The sequence below is a fragment of the Ascaphus truei genome, chromosome 1 (genome assembly GCF_040206685.1).
Source record: "Ascaphus truei isolate aAscTru1 chromosome 1, aAscTru1.hap1, whole genome shotgun sequence".
Classification (NCBI taxonomy): domain Eukaryota; kingdom Metazoa; phylum Chordata; class Amphibia; order Anura; family Ascaphidae; genus Ascaphus; species Ascaphus truei.
Window position 1 is genome coordinate 542372784 of NC_134483.1, and position 27779 is coordinate 542400562.

The window sequence follows — 27779 nt, forward strand, 5'->3', positions numbered from 1 at the left end:
TACCTTTTCCTGCTCTGTGCTGAAGCAGCACCTCTGGAAACGGTAAAACACAAATGGCAATTGTCTCATATTTTGCACACAGTCACAGTAATGCATACACAATGCCCGGGCCCAAGAGCTGACAGTCTAGGACCCCAAAACACGGGTCAGGGGTAACCAAGTGGGCTTGACCTTTATTATAAGCCTGTTCTCCCTTCCCCCACTACAATCACCATCTCATTTACCCCCCCCCCCCCTCATCTCCCCCAGCACCCTTGATCTGCCCTCAGCACCCTTGATCTCCCTCAGCACCAAGCACAATGGTGGTGGGATTCAACATTTTTAGTAACAGATTATCTCTCACCAGGGGGGAGGGGGAAGGGAGACGGGGTGGGGGGGGGAGAAGAGAGACCAGAGCCCCCCTCACATCTCACCCAGCCCCCCTCACATCTCACCCAGCCCCCCTCACATCTCACCCAGCCCCCCTCACATCTCACCCAGCCCTCCTCACATCTCACCCAGCCCCCCTCACATCTCACCCAGCCCCCCTCACCTCTCACCCAGTCCCCCCTCACCTCTCACCCAGCCCCCCCTCACCTCTCACCCAGCCCCCCCCCTCACATCTCTCCCAACCCCCCCTCACATCTCTCCCAGCCCCCCCGTCACATCTCACCCAGCCCCACATCTCACCCAGCCCCCCTCATATCTCTCCCAGCCCCCCTCACATCTCACCTAGCCCCCCCTCACATCTCACCCAACCCCACCTCACATGTCTCCCAGCCCCCCTCACATCTCTCCCAGCCCCACCTCACATGTCTCCCAGCCCCCCCTCACATCTCTCCCAGCCCCCCCTCACATCTCTCCCAGCCCCACCTCACATCTCTCCCAGCCCCCCTCACATCTCTCCCAGCCCCCCTCACATCTCTCCCAGCCCCCCTCACATCTCTCCCAGCCCCCCTCACATCTCTCCCAGCCCCCCCGTCACATCTCACCCAGCCCCACATCTCACCCAGCCCCCCTCATATCTCTCCCAGCCCCCCTCACATCTCACCTAGCCCCCCCTCACATCTCACCCAACCCCACCTCACATGTCTCCCAGCCCCCCTCACATCTCTCCCAGCCCCACCTCACATGTCTCCCAGCCCCCCCTCACATCTCTCCCAGCCCCACCTCACATGTCTCCCAGCCCCCCCTCACATCTCTCCCAGCCCCCCCTCACATCTCTCCCAGCCCCACCTCACATGTCTCCCAGCCCCACCTCACATCTCTCCCAGCCCCACCTCACATGTCTCCCAGCCCCACCTCACATGTCTCCCAGCCCCCCCTCACATGTCTCCCAGCCCCACCTCACATGTCTCCCAGCCCCCCCTCACATCTCTCCCAGCCCCACCTCACATGTCTCCCAGCCCCCCCACCTCACATCTCTCCCAGCCCCCCTCACATGTCTCCCAGCCCCACCTCACATGTCTTCCAGCCCCCCCCCTACATGTCTCCCAGCCCCCCCACCTCACATCTCTCCCAGTCCCACCTCACATGTCTCCCAGCCCCACCTCACATGTCTTCCAGCCCCCCCCTACATGTCTCCCAGCCCCCCCACCTCACATCTCTCCCAGTCCCACCTCACATGTCTCCCAGCCCCCCCTCACATCTCTCCCAGCCCCCCCTCACATCTCTCCCAGCCCCACCTCACATGTCTCCCAGCTCCACCTCACATGTCTCCCAGCCCCCCCCCCCCTTACATGTCTCCCAGCCCCCCCACCTCACATCTCTCCCAGCCCCACCTCACATGTCTCCCAGCCCCACCTCACATGTCTCCCAGCCCCCCCCCCCCTTACATGTCTCCCAGCCCCCCCACCTCACATCTCTCCCAGCCCCACCTCACATGTCTCCCAGCCCCACCTCACATGTCTTCCAGCCCCCCCCCCTTACATGTCTCCCAGCCCCCCCACCTCACATCTCTCCCAGTCCCACCTCACATCTCTCCCAGTCCCACCTCACATCTCTCCCAGTCCCACCTCACATCTCTCCCAGTCCCACCTCACATCTCTCCCAGTCCCACCTCACATGTCTCCCAGCCCCCCCTCACATCTCTCCCAGCCCCACCTCACATGTCTCCCAGCCCCACCTCACATGTCTCCCAGCCCCCCCCCTTACATGTCTCCCAGCCCCCCCCCTTACATGTCTCCCAGCCCCCCCACCTCACATCTCTCCCAGCCCCCCCACCTCACATGTCTCCCAGCCCCACCTCACATGTCTTCCAGCCCCCCCCCTTACATGTCTCCCAGCCCCCCCCCTTACATGTCTCCCAGCCCCCCCACCTCACATCTCTCCCAGCCCCACCTCACATGTCTCCCAGCCCCACCTCACATGTCTTCCAGCCCCCCCCCTTACATGTCTCCCAGCCCCCCCACCTCACATGTCTCCCAGCCCCACCTCACATGTCTCCCAGCCCCCCCCCCTTACATGTCTCCCAGCCCCCCCACCTCACATGTCTCCCAGCCCCCGCCCTTACATGTCTCCAGCCCCCCCCCTTACATGTCTCCCAGCCCCCCCACCTCACATGTCTCCCAGCCCCCGCCCTTACATGTCTCCAGCCCCCCCCCTCACATGTCTCCCAGCCCCACCTCACATGTCTCCCAGCCCCCCCCCCTTACATGTCTCCCAGCCCCCCCACCTCACATGTCTCCCAGCCCCCGCCCTTACATGTCTCCAGCCCCCCCCCTTACATGTCTCCCAGCCCCCCCACCTCACATGTCTCCCAGCCCCCGCCCTTACATGTCTCCAGCCCCCCCCCTCACATGTCTCCCAGCCCCCCCGCCCCCCTCACATCTCTCCCAGCCCCACCTCACATCTCCCCCAGTCCTCCCATCCATGCCTGCCTTGTCCGGTAGTAGAATCTCTTGAGTCAGAGCAGGAGAGAGCAGCACGGGGAGACGAGCGCTCTATAGCAGCAGACAGGAAGTTCAGGGTCGGGCTGCTAGATGGCGCATCTCCCCTGCAGTCCTGTTCTGACTCTCACTCAAGTAATTATGTTACCGGCTAATACTTTCAGCCCGGTGCCACATACCATCTCCCGCGCCGCATATTATCTCCCCCTGCCGCCTGTTGGCGAACGTTAGAAATCCCCCTTCCCCACAGGGAGTCCCGATGGCCCTGTTCGCCACAGTTTCACTGCCAATTCGCCACAAGTGGCGAATGGCGATAGGGTTGCCCACCCTGGCTCTAAAGGTTCTGCGTGTTTTCGCTTTTTCTTTTCAATCCATTTCCTTTGCCGCAGCTAATTTCACCCATTGACCTGCTGACAGACACTGACTACTGCCCACCTATGCCAAAGCCGTTGCAGTTTACCGCTATACCCTGTGTGTTATATGTTACGTAACAATGAAACCGGTTTTAACTATTCTTATAAATCATCCTATTAGTTCTTGGGGTTACTTGCTTTCCAGTTTTGTATCCAGAGATCTAATCTCCACCCAATTTGTTCGTATACATTTATTTGCTTATCCATAAGTGTTTAGAGTGCACAATACAGTGCCCCCAACCGCCCTCACTGGACGGGTAAGATACTTATTTTTGCTCTACATAACAAAGCATGTAATTACATATTTGTCTGATTAATCAGCTTGTACCAACATGTCCTACTGCATTAGTATTATTATTGGTTTACTCGTACACAAAGTCCCCCTATAAGAGGATCCTCCTGTAAAATGGACTAATGTTTTTATTCTTTTACTTCTCTTGCTAAACATGTTGGGAAGGCCTTTTTGAAGTGATGTTTTTTTGTGTCCAGCTCTACAGTGAGACTGACCATTGTCAGGCCTTCGCATCCTAAGCTAAAGCAAATACATGTTGCTACTTAAAATGTAACACAAACGTACTGAAAAAAAGGAGGAGGGGGTTATGCAGCCAATACAGAATGATGATGATGCATTAATTTGTAAATGAATGTTTACAGAATATATGAACAACTTCCAGAAGTCAAGAAAAGAAGAGCGGATGAGAAGAAGAAATCGGAGTATGAATCCTATCGGTTGAAGGCACAGCTTTTCAGAAAGGTGCCATATGTTTCACATACAGTAGTGTGCTGTGTGTTTACAGTAACCTGCATTTCTGAGCTTTCCCCCAGGCGCCCTGAAAGTGGCAGCATATCTCCAGCTATTTAGCACTTTCCCACAATGTTTAGAAGGCAGAGATATTACAGACTGTACATTGTTAATTGACGTGTAAGAGCATCCACATTGGACTTCAGTTGGGTTACGCACCATTTGTGAAGGCGCTGGAAGTTGAACACTTCCTTCGCGCGCTCCCCTTTGATTGCTGGTTGTGTTTTGCAAGTGCTGAAGAAAGTTTGGAGTTTTTGGTACTAGCAATATTAAAAATAACTGATAATATTCTTAATATTAATTTTATTTATGAATAAATAACATGTATGTTTTTTGGCAGGTCCTGTAGAGACTATAATACCACAGTTTAAGGTTTTTATCCCACCTTACAGAAATTTCAGTCCAAATGCTTCAAACGTAGAAAGTGAAATGTCCTGGAACAGGATTCCACATTTTTCTGTCTCCCTTTGCAGCTCACTGACTATTGCTGTCTCCCTAGTTCAGCTGCCTGCAATTCCCTCCGTCTCAGCAGCTAGCTGCATGTGTGAAGGCAACATTGTTTCATATGCCCCTTTCTCAGCCCTAGCTGGTTGCCTTGGCAACCCTCCATTCTTCATAGCTGGAAGATTGGTTCATTCCTGCCCCCCTGTCTCTGCTGACAAGATTGTTCAGTCCCTTTACTTTCCTGTGTGACACTCAGCCCTTACTTCCTTTTCGCCCTGGGACTCTGAGTGAGCACCTTCATGCTATTAGCCCCAGCAAGGCCATTCTGTTTTTACACACTCCTTACCCGGTGATACACAGCACTTCTAGAGAGGCACTCTCTACCACACTACTCCATCTACAAGAACCCTTTGTTTCCTTGACTTTACAATAAAACTAAGACAAAAGGACTTGTTGTGCTTTGGAATAGGGAAGGCATGAGTTAAGCTAACTGGAGCTATTCATACATCCCACGTGCCCCTGGTTCCAGGATAGTGAATATGATGTGGTATAAATCTATCATTTGATGTCACACTTGCAGGGTATATATAGTAATATATTCACCGCCCTTAAGACTACCTTGGCAGCTTAGATCATTGTTTGCAGTGCAGAATCCCTGGAATCGGCAGCACGCATCCAACTAATAAAACCTGATATTTTACTAATGCATATATTTTCTAAATAATAGCTGTTCTTTCAGTGGCGCCCACCTATCTACAAAATGATAGATCCTTCTGCTCTGCCCCCCAGCAGTCTCTATATTAAGTGTCTGGAGGGGGAAAGGTCTCTTTAATCTGTGTAGGACTCGTCAAAATACCTAATGTTACTACGCCCGTCTCATTTTCTACCATAGAGATTTATAAGCCACTGGAGAAACAAACACCAGGGAATTCTGTGATTTCCCGACCTTATATCTAACCCCTGGTGCCCCCCGTTTAGTTTTATAAGGAGACACCCCTCTCTAACCTGTTAACTAGCAGCACGAAACAAGACACAACGTATTATTATTATAAGTGACTTGTATAGAAGTGTTAAAGGCGCAGTGCTACATAACAATATTATGGAAGTTGCAACAAAGCAAAAACTTTCTCGGCTTTATTTTTCCCTTGCAAATTTAGACCGGAAAGTGTGAAAAGCCCAGTAACAAAGCGAGCCCACGATGCATGTGTCTTTCATTATTTAGTTATAACTAACCAAAGAATGCGGAAGTAGTTATCGGGAAGAGAACCGGCATGATCAGATGTGTCAGAGTAAGGCAGATAGGGATGTCTGAACGTATGCACAATCTACCTGATACTTTACTGTTTTCTTCTGTTTTCTTTCAGAAAGTCACAAACCACATTTTAGGAAGAAAAACCCCATGGAACTGAATTGGACACTGATCTGTTTTCTTCTAAAACCTGAATTGCCTTAACCATGTCCCTCGTGATCTGAATATACAAACACCCCAACATCTGTAGTGTGGTCTGTGATTCGTGTGACTCGTTTGTGTTGGTCATTTTTTTATAATTGTACCATAGATATATTTTTAAATTATTTATTATTAAATATATATTGGTTTTGTAGGCAATGTTTTTGTTAATTATTTTTAGAACAATTTTTTTTTTTATTAACATGGGGTGTCAAATATATATATATATTTTATTTTATACATGCAGCTATGGAAGAAAAAAAGTGGATGGAAAAAATAAACTGATTTGCGAAACAAATGAAGTGTCGAAAATGTTTTATGTGGTCCCGTCCACTGTAAGATTTCTCTGTTTATTAAAATTAATAAATGACCGAGGCAGTGCAGACTAGCAAGAGACATCAGCCCAGGCCCGCTGCAATGTTAGAATGTCCCGAGCCAATAGAAAGCAAAGCACTCGCGGGCATAAAGGAAAATACTCATATTTTAATACAACTGCAACATTTTGTTACCCAGCTTGGACCTTCTGCAAAAGGAAATGCGCCAGGATTCACCAGCGTCAGATGCAGGTTATAATAGATTTGGATGGCTGTTAATGCGTGATCATAGACTGATTACCGGCACATTGCAAGAAAGAAAAACCAGTGAAGCAATCCAGTAAAAGACCCTGCAAAACTGTTCAAGAGAGAGATCTGTGTGATTCCATAGTTGAAGGTTGGATGAATTGTCTCATCTTTGTTGTTTTACTCTATCATGTGGCATAGAGTAGGTGAACATTACCTGCAACCAACTTAGTTTGCAGACATATAATTACACCGTAATTGAGGAATGATACTGTGCCATTCTGATTCATACTGATACATACATATTCATTGACAGTCTCGTAATTTTTATTTTTTTTTCCAAAAAATTTTATTAGGCATTTATACAATGTACATACATTTCAACATAACCTTAGCCTAATACAGGATTTTTTCCTTTTTACACACCAATAGACTCGCCGCGGCTCCGGTCCTATTAACAGACCAAGGAGGGCAGGCGAGGGAGAGAAAGAGGATAGGGGGAGAAACAGAAAAAGGGAGGGGGGGTGCGGAGGGGGCTCGTCTTCCCTCCTTAACTAGTCAACCAAGCATACTCTATCTAGTTTATATTTACTAGGTCATTATTTCCCTTCTGGTAACAGATGGAGTCTTCTATGCTGTGGGTTGGGTCAGCCATGGTTCCCAAATTTTATAAAAGGACCATGTGGATCTCTTCAAGAAGGCTGTGAGTTTTTCCATGAGCATTACTTCGTGAATTCTTCTTTTCACGGTTTGCTTGGGGGGGGGGGGGGGGGGGGGGGGCGATACCCTCTTCCACGAGGCGGCCACTGCACATCTGGCCGCTGTAAGAATGAAGGAGATTAATTTTCTTGTTGGGCGGTCAGCAATCTGTTGGCCTGGCCAACAAGTAGGTTAACGGTTCAACAGGTATGGTGAGGCCTGAGGCCTGTGACCTCTTTTATTATATTTTGTATAGTTGACCAATATTTCTGAATCTCCGGGCATGACCACCATATATGGGCCATGTCCCCCTTTTTGTCCTCATCCTCTCCAGCATAGATTGGAGGCCAGAGGGTAGATTTGTCTTAATATAACTGGGGTAAGATACCAGTGGAACAGTATTTTGTATATATTTTCTTTGGTCGTGGTACATATGGAAGTTCCTGAGGCAGTCTCCCATATACTTTCCCAGTCCTCTCTTTCTATGGTTATATTTAATTCCGCCTCCCACTTTTGCATATAGTCGTGGGTGGGGGGATCTGTTGCTGTCTCCATTTCAGCGTAGATCTGCGTTATGAGGCCTTTCTGGTGTGCAGTGTTCTGGCACAGCCTTTCGAACCTAGTGAGAGTGGGAAACTCCAATGTGGGAGATAATGATTGTAAAAAGTGTCGAATCTGGAGATATTTAAACGCATTTAGTTCTGGAAGTTCATATTTGTTTTTAAGGCTTTGGTAGCTCAGGAATTGCCCTAAGCTCAGCAGGTCAGCGATTACACTGATGTTTTTTGATTTAAATTGGTCGAATTGTCTGGGCTCACAGCCAGGGGGGAATTTAGGGTTTTTGAAAATTGGATTGAGTTGAGAGTTGGTGGCTGCGAGTTTAAATTTGGGTTTAGTTTTCGTCCAGATCTCCCATGTGTGCCTCATTGACCCAAGGCTAAGTTTACTAGGCAACGTGTCTCCCTTATTCAGAGACCAAAGACAAGCTGGCAGAGAGGGCGTGCCGGCGTATTGTGATTCTATATCTAACCAGCATTCCATATCTGGTTCAGCATTCCATACTACTACCTGTCTAAGTTGTGTGGCCTGGTAGTATCTTAGTATGTCGGGGACTCCAAGGCCTCCTCTCCCCCTTGACGTGAGCAGAACTGACCTAGCGGTTCTGGGTTTTTTACCTTGCCAGATAAGTGGAATATTTGCTTTTGTAGATCTTTCAATTCTGAGCCAGGGATGTGGACCGGGAGGGTCTGGAAATAATATAGCAAGTGGGGGAGTATGTTCATTTTGACCGAGATCATTCTCCCGATCCATGAAATTTGGTAGCCGTTCCATTTGTCTAGGTCGGTCTTAACTTTCCGAAATAGGGCTGGGTAATTTGCTTGGTATAGAGACTGGTAGTTCCTGGATACATTTACTCCTAGATATTTAATGTACGAGGAGCTCCAGCGATAATTGAAATTAAGCTTTAATAATTTCACCTCTGGCTCTGGTAGATTTAGGTTTAGTGCTTCAGACTTATCGCTATTAATTTAGATTTAGAATCCTATATTTTACATCAGTAATAAACCCAATAAAGATACAGGATACATCCTCACCATTTAGTCTGATAAAACATGGTCTATTCTACATAGGGGGTTTGTGACATCACTCCCAAATGTATAAAACCGCTTAGATAGAACGCGAGTGATTATATTTCCTAGGTTCTTAGCACAGGCTTGAAGCATTATATTATATAAATTATTCTATTGGAGCCTTTAATATATAGATATTCTCACAGGATACAGGAGACACAGTTTGTGTGTAGGGCCTGAATAATCACATTATAAATATGAGTACACACAAATAACATAGTGATCACTGCCTCATGCCTCCTACTCTCTCAGCAGAGCAAATACAGTGATGTATGTAATGCAAGTTCTGACACCTCTTTTCTTCTACTTCTTATGACACCTTTTCTTAGGAGGGGAGGGGGGGATCAACGAGAAACTCCATTTAGTGATTATGAATGTACTAGGCACGGGGCTGTAGTAATAACTGGAGTAGAAGTACTTTTTCTGACATTTTGTTTTTTAAAGATTAATATTTTTTGTGTACGTACCAAACATAATAGAGGTCGTCTGCAGGTCCAGTGTTAGCCGTACATCAATCTGTACACCACCTACTTCCCATCTGCAGGTCCAGTGTTAGCCGTACATCTACCTGTACGCCACCTACTTCCCATCTGCAGGTCCAGCGTTAGCCGTACATCTATCTGTACACCACCTACTTCAAATCTGCAGTTCCAGCGTTAGCCGTACATCTATCTGTACACCACCTACTTCCCATCTGCAGGCTCAGCATTAGCCGTACATCTACCTGTACACCACCTACTTCCCATCTGCAAGCCCAGCGTTAGCCGTACATCTACCTGTACACCCCCTACTTCCCACCTGCAGGTCCAGTGTTAGCCGTACATCTATCTATCTATCTGTACACCACCTTCTGCCCATCTGCAGGTCCAGTGTTAGCCGTACATCTACCTGTACACCACCTGCTGCCCATCTGCAGGTCCAGTGTTAGCCGTACATCTACCTGTACGCCACCTTCTTCCCATCTGCAGGTCCAGTGTTAGCCGTACATCTATCTGTACGCCACCTTCCCATCTGCAGGTCCAGTGTTAGCCGTACATCTATCTGTACACCACCTGCTTCCCATCTGCAGGTCCAGCGTTAGCCGTACATCTACCTGTACACCACCTACCTCCCACCTGCAGGTCCAGTGTTAGCCGTACATCTATCTGTACACCACCTGCTTCCCATCTGCAGGTCCAGCGTTAGCCGTACATCTACCTGTACACCACCTGCTTCCCATCTGCAGGTCCAGCGTTAGCCGTACATCTACCTGTATGCCACCTGCTTCCCATCTGCAGGTCCAGCGTTAGCCGTACATCTACCTGTACGCCACCTGCTGCCCATCTGCAGGTCCAGCGTTAGCCGTACATCTATCTGTACACCACCTACTTCCCATCTGCAGGTCCAGCGTTAGCCGTACATCTATCTGTACACCCCCTACTTCCCACCTGCAGGTCCAGTGTTAGCCGTACATCTATCTATCGATCTGTACACCACCTTCTTCCCATCTGCAGGTCCAGTGTTAGCCATACATCTACCTGTACACCACCTTCTTCCCATCTGCAGGTCCAATGTTAGTCGTACATCTACCTGTACGCCACCTTCTTCCCATCTGCAGGTCCAGTGATAGCCGTACATCTACCTGTACACCACCTACTTCCCATCTGCAGGTCCAGCGTTAGCCTTACATCTACCTGTACGCCACCTGCTTCCCATCTGCAGGTCCAGCGTTAGCCGTACATCTACCTGTACGCCACCTTCCCATCTGCAGGTCCAATGTTAGCCGCACATCTACCTGTACGCCACCTTCCCATCTGCATGTCCAGTGTTAGCCGTACATCTACCTGTACGCCACCTTCTTCCCATCTGCAGGTCCAGTGTTAGCCGTACATCTACCTGTACGCCACCTGCTTCCCATCTTCAGGTCCAGCGTTAGCCTTACATCTACCTGTACGCCACCTGCTTCCCATCTGCAGGTCCAGCGTTAGCCGTACATCTACCTGTACGCCACCTGCTTCCCATCTGCAGGTCCAGCGTTAGCCGTACATCTACCTGTACGCCACCTGCTGCCCATCTGCAGGTCCAGCGTTAGCCGTACATCTACCTGTACGCCACCTGCTTCCCATCTGCAGGTCCAGCGTTAGCCGTACATCTACCTGTACGCCACCTGCTGCCCATCTGCAGGTCCAGCGTTAGCCGTACATCTACCTGTACGCCACTTGCTTCCCATCTGCAGGCCCAGCGTTAGCCGTACATCTACCTGTACACCACCTACTTCCCATCTGCAGGTCCAGTGTTAGCCGTACATCTATCTGTACACCACCTACTTCCCATCTGCAGGTCCAGCGTTAGCCGTACATCTACCTGTACACCACCTACTTCCCATCTGCAGGCCCAGCGTTAGCCTTACATCTACCTGTACACCACCTACTTCCCATCTGCAGGTCCAGCGTTAGCCGTACATCTATCTGTACTCCACCTACTTCCCACCTGCAGGCCCAGCGTTAGCCGTACATCTATCTGTACACCACCTACCTCCCACCTGCAGGCCCAGAGTTAGCCGTACATCTATCTGTACACCACCTACTTCCCACCTGCAGGCCCAGTGTTAGCCGTACATCTATCTGTACACCACCTACTTCCCACCTGCAGGCCCAGAGTTAGCCGTACATCTATCTGTACACCACCTACTTCCCATGTGCAGGTCCAGTGTTAGCCGTACATCTACCTGTACATCACCTACTTCCCATCTGCAGGTCCAGTGTTAGCCATACATCTACCTGTACACCACCTACTTCCCATCTTACCTGCAGCGCTGCCAAAGTTCTAGCTTGTGACATCGATGATGATGTCTGTGTTCAGATTCAGTTCACAGTGGAGTCTGCCCTATTGGCCCCTCGGCTCACAGCACTTATGCCCGCGCATGCGCGACAGACACTGCGCTGTAATTATCGGCACTAGACGCCAGACAATGACGTCAGAACGGATCGTTCTGAGTACAGGATTGAATTACCTGCGTTGGGGGAGTGTTAGACACAAATTCCTTGCAAAGATTGGTTGGAGCTGAGAGGACCTACTCCTCTGGAACCTATGATCTAGCTCACACAGTCTGACTGTCCAGTCAGACACTCCAACACGAACAGAGTGAGAGCACGCAGGAATTGCAACTAAGTTGGGTCAGCCCCGCCCCTCATGACATCAACAGAACCTCCCCTCTGCATCAGGCCTACAGCAGTCAGGCTTGTATCTATCAATCAGGCAGGGCTTACAAGGGGGGAAAACCCATGATTACTACTGGGGCTTGTCATTAACAGGGCTTACCACAGTAGTAGGAAGATGTTATAGCCCATGCTGTTTACAGGGGGCTACACACGGCCCTGAGGAAGGTCTCCCTGTGGGACCGAAACGTTGGCATTCGTGTAACAGTGTGTTTTCTAATACATCACTTTTGGATTACTCCTTGCTGTATGCTGTCTCTTTTATTGGTTCATGGACTGGAAATTATGCTATATATATATATATCATATTTAATAAATTAAATTAATAAAATAACATAACATAATTAATAAAATAATTGTCATTTTATTGTGTAACTGATAAATAAAATTAATTTGTTGAACAACAGTAAGGGACTTAATATAATACCTTGTCCTTCATATTCTATTAAAAATTTGTGTTACAAATTACTTCAAAAATAGATTTTAGTTTAATTTTCATTTATTATTTTTTTATATATTTTTTTTATTTTACTGTTTATAAATAAGATACCAATTTCATTGTACTAAGTTCATATCATGGTCACCGTCAGTCGTTCATTGTCTCTCTCTGTCTTTGATACTTGCTAAGTAATCTGGCGCTGTTGGTTTAGTTACAAACATCATATATGCAATTACAAAGTACAATTAAAGTAATTAAAAAAATAATTAAAGTACTTATCAATGGTACAATTAGGTAATATAATCATCAGTAATGGTTGGTAGTGTAAATAGGGGAGGTTTCTGTCCCGCAAAGTATCTCTCTCAATTTCACAACCATCCCTCTCAATTTCATAGGTCTCTTTGTCGCTAGGGAATTAGAATCTACCTATTATATAACCATTTTATAACTATGGATTTGTCTATTGATCCATAAAGTTGTGTAATGTCAATTAGGGAATTAACATATTTAAACTCATGTTATCCTCTAATAACTCTGTTGTCAGTAATGGGAAGATTATTATTCATCGGTGTAATAGCAAAAGAAAAAGAAAATCATTCCTTTAAGTTCTATGTCATTCTCCAATAGTGAAGGGGGTTAGTATTCTGATATACCCCGAATAATAACATTAAATATCAAATAAATTCAATTATTACGTGCCACTAGTTGGTAACCTATAAAGGCTGTGCAGTTACTGGTGATGTCACCCCCCTGACGAAGCCATCACTGGCGGAACGCGTAGGGCGGTAGTGGAGCAAGTGCCCTGCAGATTTTACAGAGCAGACGCTTTTGTTCAGACATTTGAACCTCAAAAGCATAGTAGCAGTTAAAGGATCCGTGCCGCAGGACTCAACAGCCATTAAGCAAGAGCCGGAGGGTACAGGGGAGCAGTGCATGTACCCGGGAGAGCAGATTACGGTGGTACACGGCGCGTGGACTCCATATCCAGTTGCAGAGAGAGGGTGCAGCTGATTGCAGCAGAAGCCTCGTGGATCCTACTGCAGTGCTGGGGTTTGAGAAATTTTTCTCAGAAAGGCTAAAATTCAAACTGCGTTTGTGAGTGTGTATTTTACAATTATCCAGTCCCATAAAATTGTGAAAACTTCAATACACTAGGAGTGCGCCTGTTTTTTTCTTGTTTTGTCTACACACAGACACATACATATATAATATGTAGCAGGGATCCCCCTTCTGAGGCTGCGGTCCCAGTAACTGCCTGTGTGCACGGCGCGGCGGCCCCTCATTGGGGCTGGGCCCAGTAGACACCGTCACGCTGAAGGTGCAGCCGCGCCGTGCTGCAAGGTTTTTTTTACAACTCAATCAAATTGAGTTCAAACCATGCGACGGAGGCGTGGCCACGCCCCCACCGGCGGTTCACCCAATGAGGGCGAACCAGCCGCGTGACGTAATGGCCATGCCCCCGCAAATCCCCGACCACGCCCCCTCCCGTCGCAAGCTTCTCTCTTCTGGAAACCGCAAATCGCGGTTAGCGCTGTGCACGTGCCGCCCCCGCATGCCGGGCGTGCGTGTTACAGAACGCACTGGGGACTCAGCCTTACCTTCTATGGGGAGAACAGCTCCGTAGTGCAGGAGAAACAGCAGCATTGCGTCGGCCATGTTATGGTTGGCATGGCCCTCCAGACACTAATGTGTAATGCAGTGGCCATCTTGGGGTTGGCGCGACCGGAAGGAAGGAGCTGAGGGAGACAGAATTTCCTCCGCGGTACAGGTGTGACTTTGGGAGAGTATCCGGAGCCAGGGAAGGGGAAGGTAATGTCGGGGGAGCCTGCCAAGCTCCCGGACTAGGCCCAAGCCTGCCCCAAAGCCCCAGATAGTTTCCCCTCACTGCAGAGAAGGGTGCATGGCTGGCCCTATGAATAGGTAGCCCGTTAGGGAGGGAGCACAGCAGAGAAGATCGGGGCGCAGAGGGATGCTTCCCCCAGCGACCTTTGGATCAGCCATCACCCGGACCTTAAGGCATGAGGGGCTTGTTGTTGGAGACCCCGCAGCGTGGAACTGTGCTGCTATTCTCGCCCTTGCTGGGAAGTGTGGCCTGGCTGGACCTTGAGCCTGGAAAGTATTGTGCACCAAAGCACGGGGGAGGGTAGCGCTGCCCTCACACACACACACACACTGGGAGGGGTCGCTTGCTGGACACTGGGTTACAGGTACCGGAGCACCCTCGGTACTATAGCTACCCCAGGACTATATTTCTGTTATTATTGTTATTACTGTGCATTGTGTTGTGAGTATTATTCTATGCCTTCTGTGGGACCACAGTAAAGGAGTTATATTATATTTGATTGTGAGTGTGTTATTTATTTATTTATAAAATGTGTTACAAGGAAGTAATACATTGAGTGTTACCTCTTGTTTTCAAGTATGTCCTGGGCACAGAGTTATGGTGACAAATACATGGTTATAAATACAGTTACATAAAATGAACATGGTATACATTATATACAAGACATTGCATGCACAGTTAGAGATAATATATATTATGGGCGTATGAAACAGTTACAGACCAGATTAAAATGTGAGACAGCCTTAGTTTTGAAAGAATTTAGACTGGTGGCAGCTGTGAGAGTCACCGGTAGATTGTTCCAGTTTTGGGGTGCACGGTAAGAGAAGGAGGAGCGGCCAGATAGTTTGTTGAGCCTTGGGACCATGAACAGTATTTTGGAGTCAGATCTCAGATGATAAGTTCTGCATGTGGTAGGGGTGAGGAGCTTGTTCAGATAGATGGTTATTGGGGTATACGAGTTCCTATGAGGAGCCATCCTATTACGCAGGATCCTCATAGGTGGAGGCGCTGCACCTTAGAGATATAGGCAACACACAGTCACCCCAGGCTCCCTATAAGCGGAGGCCCAGGCCTTCTGTACGCCTGACAGGTTGCACCAGTACTGTAATTACCGCTGTTTCCCACAGGGATAGGGGAAAGGGTGTTACATATATATACTACACTATCACACACAATATTTGGGGGAGTTGCTGTTTTAAACAGCACTGTAGGATCCGAGTATAATTCATAAATGGTGAATGGTGTTGTGCTGCGTTTTCATATTACTACCAGGTAATGCCATTTATAATTGAATTGATTACAGGTAATTTGGGAACTAAACAGATTTGTCAGTCATTATTGTATAACAATGAAATCCAACAAGAAATAATGTCTGCAGCATAAATGACTAAAGCTTAGGCAATGGGGGTTTATCCATTAAACCGAGATACTTAAGTCCCATTGACTTGGTTTAACTGCTGATCACCACTGTCACAGTTCAATGAATAACCCTCAATTAATCTGGTTTGAGAGGCGAAGCATTTCATTCTGATTATTGTATTCAGATCACTGGAGTTTTTGAGTTAGGAGGAAGCAAATTCTTCATAGAGAACGCGTGTTTTCTGGCTACACGTCTACTTGCTTAACATGAAGGTTAAAGTAGCAGGCTCCTTTCCACATCCCACACATGGTCGTTTCATTGCCAAAGAGAGTGCAGACTTTCGCCCGATACGGCACGTCCGTTATGGCTTTCTGGACTAGAACCGTTTGCCTCACGGCTTTGCCAGGGGCCACCCGGAAATGAAATTGAGTGCTGAAGTCTGTCTGTAGAGAAAAGAGAAAGCAGAGAGCTGTTACAGTGACATGCAGCCCATATTCCAGTGTAATTTGTAATAACAGCTACCATATTTACATTTTATATATTGTAGTTATGGGTCACCCAGTTTTCAATTACTTTTGAACCATACACATGATGAGTTAGTCAAAGGAATATGTAGCAAACTATAGAGAAACATTTTCTGCACTTGCAAACAGGTTTAAACTGTTTGCCTTTTCCTCACAACTGTTCACAGTGGAACATGGACACCGAGTGACAACCGAGAGACTACAAAACACGGACAATTGAAGACAAGCAAAGATGAGCACATTATGGGTTAAGTAACCCAGTAACCTTAATTTTAGAAGTGTAGCTGCTTTGTGCTTGAAATCCTTTCAAGGTTACAATCCTTAAAGTTCATCAAAATTGATATCCCTTGGAGATATGGTAATAGACAGTGAGAGTGGTGCTACCCAGCAGCTGGTTTAGGTCACACTGCTAGAGCTGCAGCCCAGAAAAATCAGTGGTTGTGGATTCTAGTCCTGCTGGGTCCGACACCCAGGGCCGCCAACAGCTTTCCCGCGACCGAGGACTACAATTTCCACTGAGCCCCCCTGTATCAGCAGCCTTGCGACACTCCCCCTCACTCTCTCACCTCTCATCTATTTCTTTTTCACTCTCGTCTCACTCTTCCACTCCCCCTTAAACCGCTATCTCTTCCCCATGTATTTCATACTCACACCCGTCTCCTACACTCACTTCCCCCTCCCACCCCCCCAACATACACACGCATGCACACACTTTAGCTTGGGGGGGAGGCCTCTGGTACCGCAGTGATCCAACTGGCGGATGTGGAAATTGAGGGTGGAGCTTGTGGTGGATGCTGAACTGCAGCTACAGAGAGCAGGGGTCCGGCAGTCAACAGAGACATCTGGCCAAGCCCCCCACAGTCACCATGCCCGGGACAGCGGCTCTGCTGACACCAGTACGCCATTTCAGTCACTAGTTATCTCCTCAGATGTGATCCTACTGTAGATACCTCAGATGTGCTCCTTTCCGAGTGCAGGTGTCTCTCCCTAAGTTGTTTGAGGGGATACAGATGTAGCCAGACACTCTCTCCCACACTGTGGGCAAACCAGCAAAAGTTTATAGCACTGGGTACAGCTAGAGAGGATTAACACTGTTGGGGGGTCCATGCCTCTGAATGGGGCCCCCGCAGCATTAATACTCTGCTTGTGCAATAACCCTCTTAGCTGACTTCCTCTGCTCCACGTGCTCTCTTCACCCACCTGCAGCCGGCACTCACTCTCCCTGCTCCAGCACTGTCCAACCCCCTCAAGACATAGATGACCGAATATGGGTATCTACGTCATGAGACGGAATGCTATAGGACCATATTCGGTCATCTATGTCATTGAGGGGGTTGACAGTGCTGGAGCTGGGAGTGTGAGCGCCGGCTGCAGGGGGGGGGTGTGGGGGTGAAGGATTAACGCTAATGGCACCATAAGCAATCGTGGCATCGAAAACAGTAAGTCTGGCTACGTGTGTGTGTGTGTGTATATATACACACACACACACACACACACACACACACACACACACACATATATACACACACACATACAGTGGTGTGAAAAAGAAAGTACACCCTCTTTGAATTCCATGGTTTTACATATCAGAACATAATAACAATCATCTGTTCCTTAGCAGGTCTTAAAACTAGGTAAATACAACCTCAGATGAACAACAACACAACATATTACACCGTGTCATGAGTTATTTAACAAAAATAAAGCCAAAATGGAGAAGCCATGTGTGAAAAACCAAGTACACCTTATCATTCAATAGCTTGTAGAACCACCTTTAGCAGCAACAACTTGAAGTACAGGCATACCCCGCTTTAAGTACACTCACTTTAAGGACACTCGCGAGTAAGGACATATCGCCCAATAGGCAAACAGCAGCTCACGCATGCACCTGTCAGCACGTCCTGAACAGCAATACCGGCTCCCTACCTGTACCGAAGCTGTGCGCAAGCGGGGAGACTATAGAGCATGTTACAAATGTGTTATTTACATCAGTTATGCACGTATATGACGATTGCAGTGCAGTACATGCATCGATAAGTGGGGGAAAGGGAGTGTTCACTTTAAGTACATTTTCGCTTTACATACATGCTCCGGTCCCATTGCGTACGTTAATGCGGGGTATGCCTGTAATCGTTTTCTGTATGACTATCAGTCTCTCACATCATTGTGGAGGAATTTTGGCCAACTCTTCTTTACAACGTTGCTTCAGTTCATTGAGGTTTGTGGACATTTGTTTATGCACAGCTCTCTTAAGGTCCCGCAACAGCATTTCAATCAGGTTAAGGTCTGGACTTTGACTGGGCCATTGCAACACCTTGATTCTTTTATTTTTCAGCCATTCTGTTGTAGATTTGCTGGTGTGCTTGGGATCATTGTCCTGTTGCATGACCCAATTTCGGCCAAGCTTTATCTGTCGGACAGATGGCCTCACATTTGACTCTAGAATACTTTAGTATACAGAGGAGTTCATGGTCGACTCAATGACTGCAAGGTTCCCAGGTCCTGTGGCTGCAAAACAAGCCCAAATCATCACCCCTCCACCACCGTGCTTGACAGTTGGTATGAGGTGTTTGTGCGGATATGCTGTGTTTGGTTTTCGCCAAACGTTGCGCTGTGCATTATGGCAAACATCTCCACTTTGGTCTCGTCTGTCCAAAGGACATTGTTCCAGACGTCTTGTGGTTTGTTCAGATGCAACTTTGCAAACCTAAGCCGTGCAGCCATGTTCTTTTTAGTGAGAAGAGGCTCTCTCCTGGCAACCCTTCCAAACAAACCATACTTGTTCAGTCTTTTTCTAATTCTACTGTCATGAACTTTAACATTTAACATGCTAATTGAGCCCTGTAGAGTCTGAGATGTAATTCTTGGGTATTTTGCAATGTCTCTGAGCATTGCACGGTCTGACCTTGGGGTGAATTTGCTGGGACGTCCACTCCTGGGAAGATTGGCAACTGTCTTGAATGTTTTCCACTTTTGAATAATCTTTCTTACTGTAGAATGATGGAGTTCAGGCAATTCCATTGGTACAGCTACACGAAGGACTTGCACAGAATTGGGACAAGCAAAAATCATTGCTACACAAAAAATATTTGGCGAAAACAAGGAGAGGAAAAGACTTCTACCAGGTCTGAACGACAACCCGAAATATTGTTCCTCACATGTAAGTTGATAAGGGCGGTACTGCCTGAAAACAGCAAGTGCACTCAGCACACTGAAGTGATAAGATGTGCTGCACTGTAGTGGAATGGTTAATCACTTCAGTGATCACTGCACACCAGTGTAACCAGAATATGATTAGATTGTAAGCTCTTCGGAGCAGGGACTCCTTTTCCTAAAAGTTACTTTTATGTCTGAAGCGTTTCTCCCCTTTATATGTTATTTGTAATTTATATGATTGTCACGTGTATTACTGCTGTGAAGCGCTATGTACATTAATGGCACTATATAAATAAAGACATATATACATACAGTACATGCATACAGATGGGTGATTATAACATAGTTTTATTAAGCAATTAATCCAAGAGTAAAATAAATGGAGCAGACACTGGAAATGTAGGTAAACGCTAATTTCAACATACAAAACACAGACTAAAAAAATCTTATATAAAAATATAGTGAGTAATAACACAGATCTGCACCATGAGGTGTTAACGATAGAGAAATACACACTCACAGAAACCCCACTTATCCTAGTGTGTTTCCCCAAGATCTTTAGTAACTGAAGTAGATATAAGTCACATATCCCAATCCGCAATGATCAGACCTGCCCTGGTATTATCGAAACCTGAGCGACAAACTAATATCTGTCCATTATTATCAATTAACCATGTGGGGTCTGGTGTTAGTACACCCCCTCCCTCCCTGTGACACAATTACAGATTTGAAACTCTTATTATGCAGAGGAAATGACGTCACACGATATTCTTATTTTTAATAAATGCAAAAAACAAGGGAATGAACCCAAAATACTGATGCTGCTAAAGTCACGTATATGAAAAGGTTAATGGGAATAATCCACAATCTACTATAACAAAATTGACCCCTCACCATTGGAATAGATTATAAAGTCATATGAGGATAATATGATAGAACTCACCCAGGGCGGGGGGCCCGTTGTGCAAGGTGAGGCAGGGTGCAAGAGATGAAGTGTCCAGGAACACCGCACTCTTGAACCCCTAGCGCTGTCAGCTGCTGCCCTTACCCTGCCCGGTGTCTGTAGTATCCTTCCAAGTCTTGCTGCAAGCTGTTTACCACGAATTCAATGGTAGGTGTCCCGCTGAAGCGTCTTCTCTGGCGTCTTTCCCATACCGGAGGAGCTCGCGGTGTCATCTTAGCTGTTAGTAGCACGCCGACACAGCATCCATGTGGAGACCAGCTGATTCCAAACCAGCACACGCCGTTTCCTGCCGAGAGGAGGAGCCGCCGATGCGTCCCTGCATTCACTGCGCTCCGGCGCGACTGCACATGTGAGGGGTATGATGCCAGCACTTCGAGATCAGGAGATACAATGGTGAGGAGTCTGCGTGCCCAGCCAGGATAAATGCAGATATAAAGTAGAGTTGAGGCGGTCACAGCACTTAATAGTCCTTATTTTTAATAAAGTCACTCTCGTGTTGAATACTTTATTAGCCATGCCCCATGAACCGTGCAGAATCCTCCAGAGAATGCCTTGAAGCTAGCTCTAAAAGGACCATGTTTAGAAAGTTGTCATAGAGGCCATATTTAATTTACACCTCTGGCAGGCAACTGCCCTTCTCTCGAGGCACTATCAGCAATATACAACCCACCTGGTCCTGTTAAGTGGGCATACAGGAAAACCCACCAGTTAAGTTCTGTTTGAAACACAGCACCCACACTTGACAACCCTGGGCCTGTCATAAACCCAATATATATTGTATTTTTAACTTCAAACTGTAGCTCATTGACCCCTGAAGCACCAAATTGACCAAAATACATAATATCTCATGATATTATCATGACAATGACAAATTATTAAATCAATAATAAATAAAGAATATCCCTGACCTATCAAACTGTTCACCATGCACATATAGAATCGAACAAATGGTATATTTTTCAGTGTCTATTATTAGTTAAACCTTGTGAAATGACTGTAACAGGGGACTTATCCCTGTTCACAAATGTGCCTCTAATCTAACAGTGTGGTTGTTAACTAATGGTAGGCAATTGACTAACACCACATGGCTGATTACAGGGGTTAGAAAAAGCCTGCCTCTGAGACAGGAAGTGAGACTCCTTAGTCCACAACTGGGCTGAACAAGGAGACAGATGTCTTGAGCCTGCCAAAAGAGACTGCAAGCTGACAACAAGACACAGGGGATAATACTTCTATACCTGGATCCTGACATTGCCTTATCACAGACGGGTGTGGACACCAGGAGAACAAAGAAGCCTTCCCCTACAGCAACCCAGCTAACAGATAAGACTTTTCTTTTAAGACTATTATATATGTCTATCTAAGTATATGAATGTCTCTATGATTTGGGCTGGTGAATCGCTGGGCTAACCATGCAGTTAGAGAGCTGGATCAAAAGTGTATATATACTCCAAAGTGGAGCGCATTTTGTTTGCTGATTTACATGTTTGCTGTCTTTAAAGCAACAGGCGCAATAAAGCCTTATTTTAATTTCACCTTTAAACAGTCTCCATTGCATACCTCTGAAAACGTCTCTTACAATGACCAAAAGGGGAAGGATGCCGCTTGTGATAACTTGATAGATAAAGGTAAACAGAAAATGCCAGAATACTGGAAACGCCATCAGAATTGCCGTACCTTATTGGTGTTGCTCCCAGTAAAGCACCAGTTGTGAGTCGTGCTCATTTCAAGGCCAACGTTTAAACTTCCTGCTACGATGATGGGAATTCCAGTTTGAAAGGTTGTTTCGGCATTGAAGCCAAATGTTAATCCATGTTCCTGCGTAAACGAACTTGTGGCTTCGTACGATTTATTCACACTAACAACAACACGGAACCATTGTTCTGTTAAAATGATATCATGCACATATGATCATGCATAAATGCATCACATTCCCCATCAGGCGCAACATGTCGGCTTATTTACATATGTTTTACAGAGAAGGAACAGTGAGATGTAAACTTTGTTTTTCAACTACTGTATGTTCTGGTTGGTATTACAGAGAAAAAACTATTATATTCAAATATAAGGACAGGTGCTGTATGTCCAAAGAAAGAGAATGCTATTTTTCAACATAATGTTGTTCCTAGTGTACAATATAGTAGCCATATTGGCCCCAGTAAAAAAAGTGAGATTATTTAAGGGTTATGCATTGGGCTAATACATGATACATACACATACATGTATGCATGCAAAATGCATGCGCTTTCACAAAGTACCTGGTTCCTATTTAGAGCTATATCTGTAAGATGATTGGTTTGAGAATTAAGGAGTGGTTAATATATTCTGCCTGGTAACCTATTTTGATCAAATCAATAAAAAATGTATATAAAGCCTGCTTGGACACTCTTTTGAGAGAGAGTCTCATTAACTTTTGAAGGGGTATATGATCATACTGTACTATGTGCTATATTTTACAATAAACTACTCATTATCAACGACCCGTGTTTGTTAGTTTGCAAACAACGACAGGCCCCGCTCTCTTCTCCATTGCCGGGGAGAGCGCGTGGGTCCACTGTAAAGTTCTTACCTTCTCCTTCATGCTGCGCTTCTCCTTCAGCGTCAAATGACGCCGCGACATCACGTTGCCATGGCAAAGCGATGCGATGTGACATCGCAGCATTATCTGATGCTGAAGAAGGAGGAGGGCGGCACGGATAGTTCTGCACCAGGTAAGTGCCTAAGGGCGGAAGTTTTGTAAATCCGCCACTGCCTGCAACAAATCTACATTTCTCCAGGACCAATATGGCTTCAAGAATTTTGAACTTTGAAGCCTTAGAGAGTTTTTGCTACAGGACCAAATCTGAAACTGATGGAAATTGCATAATCATAAATAGGTACATATGTAGCTGCTACTCTGGTTTCACATTGTTTTTTTTCCCCATGGGAGAATATCAACAGACCCAACACACGGACTAATGTTTATTTACCTATTGTCATCATACTTACGTGAAAGTGGCATCGAGGGTGACGCTGCTTGTTGTATTATCATAAACCTGTTCAGCCACCAGCTCAGTGTTCAGTGATATGATTTTGCCAATATCGACCAGGAACTCCAGATCCAAGATTCTCTGAATGGTTTTCTCTGTTGTGAATGACATTAACTTATAGTTGTGATAGGCCACGCCCAGATTCTTCGCTCTGGAAATCCAATCATCCTGGGCGTGGGTTGGAGGAGAGGCTGTGAAGATCTTGCCATCGTCTTTGGAAACACACCAGAGATTACCATCAGGGTTAAAAGCCATGAAATGGCTCAAGTTACTCCACCCACTGCCAAGGCCAATGGTTGTGCTTGTTTGATACCATTTTTCACTGGTACTGGATGGAGGGCTTCTCTTAACAAATCTGTCTTTAGTAACTCCATATAGTGTGCCACTCTGGTCAAAGAAAAGAGCAACAAACATGTTCCACCCACCAGCGCCAATCTTTTTTGCCTCGCTGAAGAGCCAGGACTTGTGCTCATTGCTTGGTGAGGGTCCGTGGAAGAGCTCTCCTTTGTGGGTAACCGCATAGAGCATGCCATTTGGATGGAAAAAGATTAACTTGAATCCATCCCAATCACACTTCCCTACACGTTTAGCTTCATTGAGCCAGTTTTGGGATGGGTCTGTTGGCATAGGTCCTGCATATAGTTCTCTCCCACATACCGCGTACAATTTGCCATCGGGGCTGAAGGCGATAAGTCTCACGTTGTCCAGTTTTCCTACCTGGATGGCTCGAGTATTAAAGTCATCAAGATAAGCCGTAGGGGGCAGACCAACCTTGCAGTTATTGGTTTGTCCCACGACAAATAAAATGGTGCCTAGAATACAAAGATGCATTATTATCGAGGATATAATATGAAGCATAGTTTTCCTACTGCGAGTTATCTTCAACTTACATTAGTTTGAACACTGAGGTATTTATTATGTGTGGAAATAGCAATTCCACATCAGGATTTCTGGCGATCTTTCTAGCAGTTTTCTGGATCCACCAAGGATGGTGCGTGTGAACGTGAGCACTGCTAGTAGTGATGTCACTGACGTGGCATTGACATTGAGTGCCACGAGGAGAGCAAGAGACCCTATTTTGCAAAGTGTAATATACACACACACAAGGTCAGGAATGTCAATTTTTTTTAAATGTCTTAAATTTGTATTAATGCCTACATTTTTTTAATTAATGTTAATTATTTATTTTCATTTTAATTAATGTCTTCATTATTTATTTAATTTTAATTAAAGTACAGTAGAGAAAGTACATTTCAGATTTCAGGCTGCAAAGTGGTTTGTTTTATTTCTGATAGTGAAATCCCTTTTTACTTAATAACATTTGTTATGTTGAAGTTAAACTTTAAAAAAGGTGGTTTGTGGTTTTTTTTCTGCTGCTGTCTAGAAATGCAAATGTATTACATTTAAATGCTGATTTCAAATTCATATTTGTGCACCCCTTTTCCTGCAGCGTGGGCACCCACAACGGAAGTTGTCGTGCCTGCCACGGGGACGACTTTTGACAGACCACCACTGATCCATACAGACCTCAGGTCAGTCCAGAAAATAATAAAAATAATAAAAAATATATATATGTTGCTTTTCATTCTTTTTTTCAACTGTTTTAGAAAACACACACACACACACACACACACACACACACACACACACACACACACACACACACACACACACACACACACACACACACACACACACACACACACACACACACGGAACCAGGGGGTGAGGGAGCAGAGAGCGTGAGAAAGGGAGGGAAGAGGGGGAGACAAGAATTTGTGTTATGTTAAGAATTGGAAATAAATACATTTTGAAGCAGTAATCCCCTTCGAACTGGGCATTTCTGGCCAATAATGCCCTGGCTGTAAGAGTTGAAGGGCCCAAGCAAAGCCCCCACCTTTATACACACAAACACACACTGCAGCCCCCACCTCTATACACACAAACACACTGCAGCCCCCACCTCTATACAAACACACACTGCAGCCCCCACCTCTATACACACAAACACACACTGCAGCCCCCACCTCTATACACACAAAAACACACTGCAGCCCCCACCTCTATACAAACATACTGCAGCCCCCACCTCTATACACAAAAACAGACTGCAGCCCCCACCTCTATACACACAAACACACTGCAGCCCCACCTCTATACACAAACAAACACACACTGCAGCCCCCACCTCTGTACACACAAACACACACTGCAGCCCCCACGTCTGTACACACAAACACACACTGCACCAGGGTTGTCACCTTCTATTGAAGGCTTACCCGGAGATAACATTTTTTTTAGACCTTTTTATTATATATTTATCTTGCCTTTGGCTGTATCCTCCCCTCAAAATTCCGTCAACATGGCTGCGCGACGTCACATAATGCACATTGTCATGACAACGAGACGCTCCGTGACGTCACGCGGCATCAAGTTGACATGACAACGGGACGCATTATGGCGCTGAGGCAACACGTGATGCCACATTGTCATGGCAGTATGTCACCCCCTGACGTTAGTGTCTCGTTGTCATGGCAACAGGGGACGTCATGTGATGTAATTTGTTTTGTAAATAATTTTTTTATGTGTCCCGGTTTTTCATTTTGAAAATCTGGTCACCCTACGCATGTGAGCTAGCGGTGATCAGTATGTCTGTGACTGCTAATATGTGAGCTAGCGGTGATCAGTATGTCTGTGACTGCTAATATGTGAGCTAGCGGTGATCAGTATGCCTGTGACTGCTAGCATGGGAGCTAGCGGTGATCAGTATGCCTGTGACTGCTAACATGGGAGCTAGCGGTGATCAGTATGCCTGTGACTGCTAGCATGGGAGCTAGCGGTGATCAGTATGTCTGTGACTGCTAATATGGGAGCTAGCGGTGATCAGTATGCCTGTGACTGCTAGCATGGGAGCTAGCCGTGATCAGTATGCCTGTGACTGCTAACATGGGAGCTAGCGGTGATCATTATGCATGTGACTGCTAGCATGGGAGCTAGCTGTGATCAGTATGCCTGTGACTGGTAGCATGTGAGCTAGCGGTGATCAGTATGCCTGTGACTGCTAGCATAGGAGCTAGCTGTGATCAGTATGCCTGTGACTGCTAACATGGGAGCTAGCGGTGATCAGTATGCCTGTGACTGCTAACATGGGAGCTAGCTGTGATCAGTATGCCTGTGACTGCTAACATGGGAGCTAGCAGTGATCAGTATGTCTGTGACTGCTAACATGTGAGCTAGCCGTGATCATTGTGACTGCTAACATGTGAGCTAGCGGTGATCAGTATGCCTGTGACTGCTAGCATGGGAGCTAGCCGTGATCAGTATGCCTGTGACTGCTAACATGGGAGCTAGCCGTGATCAGTATGCCTGTGACTGCTAACATGGGAGCTAGCGGTGATCAGTATGCCTGTGACTGCTAACATGCGAGCTAGCTGTGATCAGTATGCCTGTGACTGTCAGCATGGGAGCTAGCGGTGATCAGTATGCCTGTGACTGCTAGCATGTGAGCTAGCCGTGATCAGTATGCCTGTGACAGCTAGCATGTGAGCTAGCCGTGATCAGTATGCCTGTGACTGCTAACATGGGAGCTAGCGGTGATCAGTATGCCTGTGACTGCTAACATGGGAGCTAGCCATGATCAGTATGCCTGTGACTGCTAGCATGTGAGCTAGCGGTGATCAGTATGCCTGTAACTGCTAACATGGGAGCTAGCGGTGATCAGTATGCCTGTAACTGCTAACATGTGAGCTAGCGGTGATCAGTATGCCTGTGATTGATAACATGCGAGCTAGCGGTGATCAGTATGCCTGTGACTGCTAACATGGGAGCTAGCGGTGATCAGTATGCCTGTGACTGCTAACATGGGAGCTAGCGGTGATCAGTATGCCTGTGACTGCTAACATGGGAGCTAGCCGTGATCAGTATGTCTGTGACTGCTAGCATGTGAGCTAGCGGTGATCAGTATATCTGTGACTGCTAACATGGGAGCTAGCGGTGATCAGTATGCCTGTAACTGCTAACATGGGAGCTAGCGGTGATCAGTATATCTGTGACAGCTAACATGGGAGCTAGCGGTGATCAGTATGCCTGTGACTGTCAGCATGGGAGCTAGCGGTGATCAGTATATCTGTGACTGCTAACATGGGAGCTAGCGGTGATCAGTATGCCTGTGACTGCTAGCATGGGAGCTAGCGGTGATCAGTATGCCTGTGACAGCTAGCATGTGAGCTAGCCGTGATCAGTATGCCTGTGACTGCTAACATGGGAGCTAGCGGTGATCAGTATGCCTGTGACTGCTAACATGGGAGCTAGCGGTGATCAGTATGTCTGTGACTGCTAACATGGGAGCTAGCCGTGATCAGTATGCCTGTGACTGCTAGCATGTGAGCTAGCGGTGATCAG

The 27779-nt window shown here is 46.6% G+C and overlaps 2 protein-coding genes across 7 annotated transcripts in view; one reads left to right on the forward strand and one right to left on the reverse strand.

Moving 5' to 3' along the window:
• ALMS1 (ALMS1 centrosome and basal body associated protein) overlaps positions 1–6274 on the forward strand; it is a 67781-nt gene extending 61507 nt beyond the window's left edge. For 5 of the 6 annotated variants that reach the window (XM_075573481.1, XM_075573508.1, XM_075573500.1 and 2 more), the window contains 2 exons: positions 3935–4034; positions 5891–6274. In XM_075573481.1, coding sequence (XP_075429596.1) covers positions 3935–4034; positions 5891–5935 — 145 coding nt within the window. In that variant the 3' untranslated portion in view covers positions 5936–6274. Of the gene's footprint in view, positions 1–3934; positions 4035–5890 lie in introns of those variants that run through there. The other variant, XR_012788440.1, reaches the window with a different exon arrangement.
• Positions 6275–12427: 6153 nt separating this feature from the next.
• Positions 12428–27779, reverse strand: part of LOC142467694 (uncharacterized) — a 35788-nt gene continuing 20436 nt past the window's right edge. Inside the window, exons 2-4 of the mRNA XM_075573624.1 lie at positions 23338–24190; positions 22027–22207; positions 12428–16148 (exon numbers count right to left, since the gene is read on the reverse strand). Of these exons, the coding sequence (XP_075429739.1) occupies positions 15951–16148; positions 22027–22207; positions 23338–24190 (1232 nt within the window). The 3' untranslated portion in view covers positions 12428–15950. The remainder of the gene's footprint in view (positions 16149–22026; positions 22208–23337; positions 24191–27779) is intronic.